Source organism: Bactrocera latifrons, unplaced genomic scaffold (genome assembly GCF_001853355.1).
Source record: "Bactrocera latifrons isolate USDA-ARS-PBARC rearing strain unplaced genomic scaffold, ASM185335v1 scaffold_228, whole genome shotgun sequence".
Lineage (NCBI taxonomy): Eukaryota > Metazoa > Arthropoda > Insecta > Diptera > Tephritidae > Bactrocera > Bactrocera latifrons.
In genome coordinates, this window is record NW_017535830.1 from 103,404 (window position 1) to 113,643 (window position 10,240).

Genomic DNA, 10,240 nt, shown 5'->3' on the forward strand with positions numbered 1-10,240 from the left:
AAAAAATTTATTAAAAATTAGTACTATATTTCTTTAGAGCTGCATACTAGCACAAGAAAATTCATCGCAGGAAATTTTCTTGACCTTTTCTTAAGCGTCTTTTTATATGAAGTTTTTACATTTCTTGAGAGCTGGATCCTAAGCTTAAAGGCCATGTGTCATATTGAATAGCCAAAAACTTTCTTAGCGCGAGGCCTTTCGAGCCTCATTTTTCGAAAAGATGCGATAAATATTATTTTGTAATGAGTTTGGAACAATCTGACAACAAGAGGAATTTCATCCGCCTCAGACAACTACTAAGTCCTCCTTGTTATTTGTCGAATAACTCAAAAACTAATTATCGGATCAACGTGAAATTTTCAGACAATATTTTTAATATATTGCACTTAACGGAAATGTAAAAAAAACTTTTTTTTTTTTTTTTTTTTTATTCTGGCTACCCCTAACCCCATAAGTGCTTAGAAATGCAGTTGTGTCAAGCGATGTGTGAGAGCTCGCATTGCCGTGGCGAAGAGTGATCCGTCTTCCGCGGTTGGTTTTCCTTATTTCTTGAAAGAGATCTGGCAAACAAATGGATAGGTATTACTTAACATTTACTGTTCTGTGTTGTTCCAGTGGTATGTTTGCGACATGTTTAGTTTTTCCAAAAAACATTCATCCATAAATCCACGATTCATCACCTGTCATGATCGAGGCACATCTATTGCATTTTCTTAACATTTGTCAATTTCGTCGACCAATCGACACGAGTCTTTTTTATGAGCGATTGAAAAATTCTTTAGGGTCCCTACGTGAACAACTTTCTTTACCTTGAAGCCTTCAGGACCTTCATGACAAATAAATTTTTACTTTGGCATATAAGGAAACAACTGTTATCTCTAAAAGTTATTTGAGATTTTAATTTTTTCCAATTTTTCACAAATACGTATACCACCGTTGAGCGCTATTTGAGAAACGATCATAAATTTTCTGGCTTCGTACAATCCCCAGCAAACAATGGAACTCCATGAACACCACTTCTGACTAAATAGACAAACGGACGATCGACGTTGAATCTGGGTGGTGGTGGATAAGTGATGGTGACGCAAGAGTTTACATACCTATTGGCTGTAAATAGCAGTATAGGAAAATAGTATACAGTAACTGTTTTTAATGTTCCATACATACACATCTTAGGTTTATATTTCGCCTAAGTAAGGGCAGCTGAGTACAAACTCTACAACTGATTCTGACGAGGGCTGTGAAGGAACGGTACTCCGAGAAAAGGTGGAAAGACGTCTTTCAACAAAACAAAGAGAGAGAGAGAGGAAAAAAAAACATGAATACGAAGAGCTTGAGACGCTGGCTAGTAGGAGTTCGGCCCGAAAATTTTATCAGAAGGTAAAACAGCATACAAATGTTTCGGTTCGGGACCGGCTTCTGTGAAGACACAAGCACAAACAGAGTTGAAATGTGGAGGGAACACTTCTCGAAACTGCTAAAATGAGGAAAAAGTGCTGCGACGGATGAAGAAGAACGCGTCCCAAAAATATACCGTGATAATATTGTCGTTCCACCACTTGACCAAGACGAAGTGAAAGCAGCTCTAAGGCAGCTTAAGAGCAACAAAGCTTCAGAGAACATTGAATTACGGCTAAACTGTTTAAAGCTGGCGGTGAGGAGTTGAAAAGGCGCATGTTCCAACTGCTAATCATAATCTGGTCGAATAAATATATGTTCAATGATTAGAATATGAGTATACTCTGCTCTATACACAACAAGGGAGACCCCGCAATCTGATTTTGTCGATTTAAAGCCGCTTTTGACAGAACTGAGGAGCTGCTTATTCGACGTCATGTCTAAATTTAGTATAACTACGAAACTCATGGAGCTATGCAGAATGACGTTAAGCCCAACCATCAGGTCTGTTAAAATCAGAAAGGACCTCTTCGTTTTCGTTCGCTTTAGGCTTTACACTGAATTTTTTTCTATATAATGTCGGTAAAAGTTATCCGTCCCGCTAATCTGAACCGTAGTGGCACAGGACCGTTAGCACATAGTTTTCAAGTCTAGAAAAAAAGCGAAAGAAGTTGATTTTGTGGTGAACGAGAGCAAGACAAAGTACTTAGAGGTTACATACAAAGATTACACGCATCATGGGAACTTCTATACGGTTGGCTGCTATACATTTAAAAAAGTTAAGGACTTTGTATATCGACCAGCATAAATTACAACAATAACCTAAGTCTGGAGATTAAGCGCACAATAACTTTACTTTGGGATTGGTAGGCAATTGAGAAGCAAATTCCTTATTCGACGAACACAAATTATACTCTACATATACATAAGTCTTTCATTATTCCCTATATACGGTGCATAAACTTGGAAGATGACGACCCGAGATGAGAAAGCCCTTGGAGTTTCCGAAAGACCTGTGCGTCGCAAGATTTTTGGAACCGTTCACGTGAGCGATGACTATCGAAGAAGATGAAACAGGAACTCTATTAGCTATACGTCGATACGGATTTAATTAAGCGCATGAGAAATCAACGAATGCGCTGGTTAGGTCATGTTATTCGCTTCGAAGATAATACTTCATCGAAAAGTTTTTTCGACGCATGTGTGGACAACGGAAACAAGAGCGCCCACGCATCCAACGGAAGTCTCATGTGTAAAGTGACCTGCCTGCATTTGGGATATTCAACAGGCGAGACCTAGCAAAGGTTGGAGGCAATAGGCGAAGTTGCGTATTCTCGTCCCAGACCGACTCATGGTTGTAGTGTCAGGGAAGAAAAAGAAGTAAGATCGAAAAAAATGATTAAAATTATAAATTTGCACCCGATACGCATCTGAATAAAATATGTATATTAAAAAATAATATTAATAATATTACTTTAGACCATTTTCATGCAAATTTTACAGTTTTGGTTTTTTATTTAAATTTTTCTATTACATAAAAAATATTTCATTAATAATTATGGCTTTGTTATTTGCCCAGTAAAAAGTGAAATTTCCGCAATATCACCGTAAACGATGAAAATAAATGGGTGATCAACAGTGAACGCTGGCGGTGATAATGCTGGAAGAGATCTGCCCATAATCATGCCTGAAAAAATACCAAATGATATTTGCATGCATGCATTAGGGATATTTGCTCCACCGACTATGAGTGAATGAATGAATGTGCGGTTGTGTGAGTGTGTATTTGTGGAGAATAACTATATGATGTCCGTTATAAAAGTATTTTACAGTTAAAAATTACTTTATGGCTTTGCTAATTTTCCCACAAAAACAGTTAAGTTCTCAAAGCAATTGTTGATCGTGTAAATAAATGGCCGATCTACTTTAAAGGTTAACGGTGTTTGATCGATTTCGAATGCGAAGTTGGAAATACTCATGCCTGAAAGTAGATCAGCGTTGTGAGAGATATTTTGTTATTCAAAAGTCTTTGGTATTACTTTAAAGAGCAATGAACAGCGACAATAAGCGAGACACTATGATTTGAACAGGAATGAGATAAGAACACAATCGGAAAAAGTGAAACCGTCACCAATAAGTGCTACACGGGTTTTGGAGAAAAAGTCGTTTTTTTAACACTAGGTCACAGTATGAAATAGTTTCAATAACGTTGTACTGAAGCACTGAATTCAAACAAATACTGCAGCGACTTTTGTTGAACTTTTAAAGAGGAGGCTCTGGGCGAAATCAAAATGGCTCTGAAAGTAACGTTATTATTAACAAAAATATTCGTTACTATCTTCCTTCATTTTTCGGGGTCCTATTTTGGAGAGCAAAGCTTTAGAGCAAATTGGAAAGGTTCTAATGCTTAAGAAAGCAAATTTAAACATTTATAATGAGTCTAATAATCTAATTATAATGCTCTTTTCAACCGCCTTTTTTGACAGTCGAATATTTTTATTGAGTACCTATTTCTTGGCATTTCATCCCGGAAAGACTTACGCCTGAACAGCGTTTACAAATCATTCAACTTTATTAAGAAAATTAATCTTTTCAACCCGCTCAACTTATTGCCGCAATTGGGACGAAGAGCAATCTGAAGAGATTCAAGAGCTGTCATTTAATCCAGAAAAAAACAACGGTTTGATGTGGTTTGTAATATTACCGGTCCATATTTTTCAAAAATATTGCCGTTAAGAACGGAACCTTCAATAGCGACCATTAACGCGCCATGATTACCGACTATTTGATGCTTGAAATTGAAACTTGTGATCTCGGCGATATTTGGTTTCAATAAAACGGCGCCACTTTCTACAAATCGCATCAATTAATGGATTTATTGAGAGAACACTTCGGTGATCAGATAGTTTCAAGTTTTGGGTCGGTCGATTGGCCACCAAAATCGTGTGATATCGCACCGTTGTACCGTTACCAGTCGAAATGCTCGAACGAGTTAACGAAAATTGGACTGAACGGATGGACCATCTGCTTATCATCAAAAATACAGTCCACAGAATGTTCTTCCAAATGATAACAAACATTCCTCATCAAATTCGCATTAAGTGTCTGGGTTTTTTCTTAAAAAAAAAGTAGAGAACCTTGAAATGGATCCATCTTTATAATTCGTTTTCGTCTTTCTTCATACATATATTAATTGTAAAATATTTTCTTTTGTTTCATAAAAAAACACGAAAAAAAAACTTTTTAAATTGGATTAAAAAACATACAAAGTTTTCTATTGTGTAATTTTTTTTGTAATATTTGGATTTTTAGAAAATTTTTAAATATTTTACTATTAAAAACATTTTAATTTGCGCTAAATATTATATTTATAGATTTTATTTTTATATTTTTAGTGGACTTTAGCGATTTTTAATAAATTTAAAAAAATTTACACACTACTTTGAACACTCTGTGCTTCGAAATGACAAAAATCAGCTGTTTTCGTTGTGACATTTAGCAGATATTTAGAATTTTTTTTCGCTAATATAGAGTGGTTAATATAATAGAAATATTTTAAATAGTTAGATAGTCCCCACGATGTCGCAAATGGTTTTAGGTATAAAGAAATGCCGCTAAGAGAAAAAACTGCTGAAAAATTTTCTCACACAATTGTTGTTTTTATGTTCGGGAAGATTTTTAAGTGCGTTCAAAGACTAATTTAAATTAATTTATCGCAATCGCCGTGTCAGAATGAATATTAAAGCAACTTTGATAGCTTTTTACATTAAATGCTCTCCAGTGGTACTCGTATCATTTTCGGAAACTGCATGGAATAATATCCCGGCAAGTCGCGGGTAACGACTCATTAAAAGAGTTAGCGCGGAAGGCCTTTTCGTTAGAAAGGATGAATGCGTAAGAAAGGGCATAAGAAATTCTTGGAAACAATAACAGAAATCTCAGCGCGTTTGGTTATTAGCCGGTAATTTAACCGATAGATGGCTTACGAGAATGAACAAAGTAAGTACAAAAAGTGAAAAAATTTGAAGCTACACTCAGGGCACAATTCCGATTTCTTTGACGCCGCGATCTGAAGGTACCGTTGGAAAGAGGAAGTCCTCCTGATTAATAAATATGTGGGGTTATATGTAGGTGCCGCAAACGCTTAGTTTAGGAGATCAAAAAGTTCAAAAATTCGCAAAATTCGTACATTTCAATAAGCTATTTCACCACATTAAACACACTTTATTCACATTTTTCACTTCGAATTAATTAAATTACACTATAAACTTGTTAATAAATCCATATTTTACACTTTTAGCAGGTTTTTTACCTAAAAAAACTTTATTTTAAAAATTACATTTTACACTCGTTTGGACCTCATTTGTTAACCAAAAATTACGACGAAATGGAGCGCTGCCATGTGATGATCAGGCAATTCGCTGAAATTCCTCTTTTTCGCAAAAATTCCTCAATACATGCATATGGATATTTTCTTTTTTAATTTTATTTAGCAAATAAGTAATATTATATACATGTATTAGTAATATTATATAATAATATTACGTAATAAAGTGTAACGTATATTAGTACAGTACGAAAATTCAAATTTTCGTTCAATATGACTGCATGGGAACCAACAAATATAACCACTTTATATCCAAAACTCATATTTTAAATAGAAAAATTGATGTATCGTCACCTAACCTTACAAAACAATGTATAATCAAAAATAAATGGAAATCGCTGACAGATATAATAACTAAATTTTATACATTTTATAACGAAAACTCAAATTTTGTTTCAATATGAGTGCATTGTAACCAACAAATATAATCACTTTATAACAAAAACTCAATATATTTTTTTATTTTTAACGCAGAAAGGAGTACTACGCCAAAGTACTTCAGTCCCCCCGGGTATTCGCTCGGCCAGGGTTATTTTTTTAAAGCACGGCCGAAGACCGCCAACACAGAAAAGAGTACTTCAGTCATCCCGATATGATATAAATTTTATAATATTATCATAGAGTTTTAGTTATTTGTGTTTATTAAATATAAATCACATATTATACATATACATATGTAGATGGAAAAAGTGTTCACAACTCAATTATAAAATATTGGAAAGTATTTTTTATTGTAATTAATATAGAAAAAAAAATCACGCAAAAAAACAAGCAAAGAAACATCGTTAAGAATCCTACATATTGGGTGGTTTAAGATGTGGCAACGCTCGTTTTCCTCCTAATTGTAAACAATTTGCAGTGACGAGTGAGATAAGTGATGTTTGAATTAATAAATTTAGGTAAAATATTACAAAATAAAATTGAAATGTGAACTTATTTCAATGTGTAGAGTGTATATTTAAATATACAGAACGAAAAACGCGAATAAATTTAGTGAAAGACAGAGAAATACCATGTGTTATTAGTGCAAATTTTTGAACTTTTATTCTGAAAATTTTAAAAAATATAAGTTATTTTTACACTATTTTTCGATATTTCTCCTCTGGAGAAGCTCCCCTATTCGCACATACCCCATTTATACGGAAATTCGATTTTTTTACCCCTCCGCCAAAGTAATCGGAATCGTGCCACAGTCAGTGTTATCTTAGCAAGTAGGTATACTTATTATTATATAATATATATAATTAAGACCACCACAGTACTCTCTACATACATATATTGTAATTGATTTTGAATTATCTGTGGTTGGTACCTTTATTTTTATTTGTTCGACTTTATGTAGGCTTATATAAATAATTTACAATGTATATATTTTTTTCAATATGCATATAAGGTACTACTACAACAACAAGCCTAATGAATATTGCATTTTACAATTCATCATGATTTTCGGATGCAATTACAGCATCCAGGCTGGTTACTGTGCCCAAAAATAGTGAAATTGTTGTAGCTATATCTCCGGAACTGTTATGTTTGATCGTATATAAGAATGGATGATCGGCATGAAATTCCGGTATTTCGGAAAAGGACATGGCACAACGTTTTTTACGTATAATGGCGCCTAATGAGAAAACAGAAACACACATACTCACAGATAAATAAAAGATGCACTTGCAGATATGTATGTATGTATGTATGTATGTTTGTGGTGTTAACTATATGTAGATAAACTTATGCTAGTACGAGATATAATACAATATTAGAAAGCATAGAGACAGAGAGATGTGTAGAGTGAATATATATGTATATATATGTAAAATGGCCAACATAAAGACAAAAATATGTGGATGGCCTTGAGAAAAATAGTAATGCTTACCAGTGGCTGCCGCGGCCTCAGTGCCTTCCTCGTTCACTTCGATGAAGGCTTTGTGCACGACTTTCGAGACCTGCAGTGGCTCGGTCGAATCGAGCATGTTACTGAATTCAGCATCGTTGCTGAACATGCGCGCCATGCCAAGCTGTGGAGAATGCCATATATGGAGTGTTAGAGGTATTTCAATATAACAAAAATAAAATTTCACTTAAAAAACAACAAGTACAGCAACTATTTACATTTATCAAAGCATCATTCAATTCGATATTGTATTCCGCCTTGAATTTGGGCATTTTCACAATGACTTTCGTGTTAATCAAATAACGTGTGATGTCACTGAGATTGAAGTTCTTCAGCTTCTCCTGCAGACTGGCCAATCCTGTGCGTAAGTTCGGCAATATCACCAACATCGATAGATCGGAATCCTTGTAGGGCATTTCGAGCACGGTGGCGTCCAATTCAGATATAACACCATAGCCGAAGCTTTCCTTCAAATTCATCATTGGCACACGCACCGAGTCGACTTCATTCAGATAGAAATCATCATCACGTGTTGCCGATTTCGGGAACTGGTATTTCCATTCGCCCTTAAAGTGTATGGCATTGACCAATACCATGCGCGTATCGGAATTCACCGCATCCGGTACGATGAGATTTTTGATTAGATTATTCGTTTTGGATTCCACCCACTTGTTAATTGTATTTGCCGCGTTAGCGCTGTCAGCGAAATTAATGCTATCGGCTGAGGAGTAGAACTTGGTTGTGGCAATTTCATTGAATTCCTTCTTGATGCTATAGCCTTGCATAACGAAAATCTTATTGGCGACCTTTAAAATCGGACTATCCTTATAGGTTACCAATACATTGTGGAAAGTATCGGCGATCGCCGCCACATCGTTCGATGGTAGACCCAGTGCGCGGTCGAGTTCCGCAGCGGTTTCACCGACCGCGCCAATGCGTGCCATGCCCACACATGTTTGTATCGAGAAAGGCGAGTAGATAATATTCTTGTTGGGATCTTTCTTGTGCATGTGATTGAAGAGTTTTACGGCAAATTGTGCCGATTTGCTGGCGAACTCGCGTTGTGCTACAATTTGATCGTGATTCGACATGGTCGCAGTTGTTGTGTATACGGAGAGTAGTAGAACGAATGTTAGGAAGGTATCTGAAATTAAAAGAGGAAATAGAAAAATCAGTAATTGAGTTAAAGTCTAATCGACAATTAAATCTATCAGCAAAATGTTGTAAATTTAATTATGGTGTCCAACCTAACTTGAATTTAACAGAGAACAACTCAAGTGACGCTGACTGAGCTGAGGCCTAATCACTCTTTAGTAAATCGCAATTAGCTAATGAGGTTTCTATCCGTTTCCATTATAAAGCTAGTGAAACTGAGGTAATCCGGTATCAGAGCAAAGCATATATTCAACGAGTTCAAGGCTAATATCGCCGCCCTACAATCGGAATTAATAGTCACCACTCTGAAGGAGACTGCAGTCACTTGCGCTTGAAAGACAGGAAGCTAAAAACTGGAGTTGATTTTTAGTTATCGACAGTTTTTCCTACATCAACCCTCTCCGCAAGCTTTTATTCATCCTTACGGCGTCTACTGTCCTGCTAGTCTTTCTCTTTCGATTCAACCCCAAATCTATTCAAAGCTGTAATGATCGCTTCGAGCTATACATTTTTGCATGCGCTCTTCATATCGAAAAATGTCTTTACCGCAAATATCTTGCCTCTGGTCCTCTCTAACCTGTGTCTTTGAAAGTCGATTAAAGTGCTGACTTTACTTTCCCTCTAAAGTTTTCAATAGGAAAGAGGAGAGACTGATGAGTTCAGTAGGTGCATTTGACGTTACTTTAAAAGAACTGTTTTCTAACTATGATAGAAATACCTTTTACGTTAGAGATTGAAAAACAAAAAATTTTCCATCAATCCAAGCGCTGTAGCTTCACTCTAAGAGGTGGTTTTTGTTTTTTTTTAGGTACCTATTCATTTAACATAGGAAATCTCGTTTCTAAAATTTCACCAACTAATTTTCGTTCCCTAAAAATAAACATCATATATTCAGAAAGTGTACTTTTCAAACTTTAAAAATTTCTGCGACAAAGTTTGATTATCTCAATTTCGTCTAATTTGTGATTTGAAATTCGGAATTTTTTCAATAAAAAAAAGTTTCTGGGAATAATAATTTTGTCGCGGGAATTTTTAAAGTTTGAAAAGCCAACTTCAAAATATGTTTTGAAGCACCCTAATATAGTATATACACACGTAACACATCTGGATCTGATAAGATGTAGCTGGCGCTTCAGCGGCCTCAAGGTTATTGAAATCAAATGTGTGATAGAAAGCCAACGAGAGTGTCGGTAACTGGTGTTGACGTGTAAAAATCTGGGAGGTTTATTCTGTCACCTCCAAAATGCAGATGGGTTTTATCAGTAAAATGCCTGAAAATTATGACCACTATTACAAAAAGGTTTATTATGTATAAAACAAGTAAGGAAGGGCTAAGTTCGGGTGTCACCGAACATTTTATACTCTCGCATGATAAAGTGATAATCGAGATTTCAGGCGTGGTTGTG

At 35.5% G+C, this 10,240-nt stretch overlaps 2 protein-coding genes across 9 annotated transcripts in view; one reads left to right on the forward strand and one right to left on the reverse strand.

The window, feature by feature from the left end:
- The window catches only part of LOC108968745 (serine protease inhibitor 42Dd-like), a 32,008-nt gene that overhangs the window by 7,481 nt on the left and 14,287 nt on the right, over positions 1-10,240 (reverse strand). For 4 of the 8 annotated variants that reach the window (XM_018932962.1, XM_018932956.1, XM_018932958.1 and 1 more), the window contains exons 2-3: positions 7,898-8,823; positions 7,662-7,803 (exon numbers count right to left, since the gene is read on the reverse strand). In XM_018932962.1, the coding sequence (XP_018788507.1) occupies positions 7,662-7,803; positions 7,898-8,823 (1,068 nt within the window). Of the gene's footprint in view, positions 1-2,922; positions 3,086-3,241; positions 3,380-7,069; positions 7,407-7,661; positions 7,804-7,897; positions 8,824-10,240 lie in introns of those variants that run through there. The other 4 variants (XM_018932955.1, XM_018932963.1, XM_018932959.1 and 1 more) reach the window with 3 other exon arrangements.
- LOC108968746 (serine protease inhibitor 42Dd-like) overlaps positions 5,119-10,240 on the forward strand; it is a 16,876-nt gene continuing 11,754 nt past the window's right edge. The window contains exon 1 of the mRNA XM_018932964.1: positions 5,119-5,397. Within this exon, the coding sequence (XP_018788509.1) occupies positions 5,376-5,397 (22 nt within the window). The 5' untranslated portion in view covers positions 5,119-5,375. The remainder of the gene's footprint in view (positions 5,398-10,240) is intronic.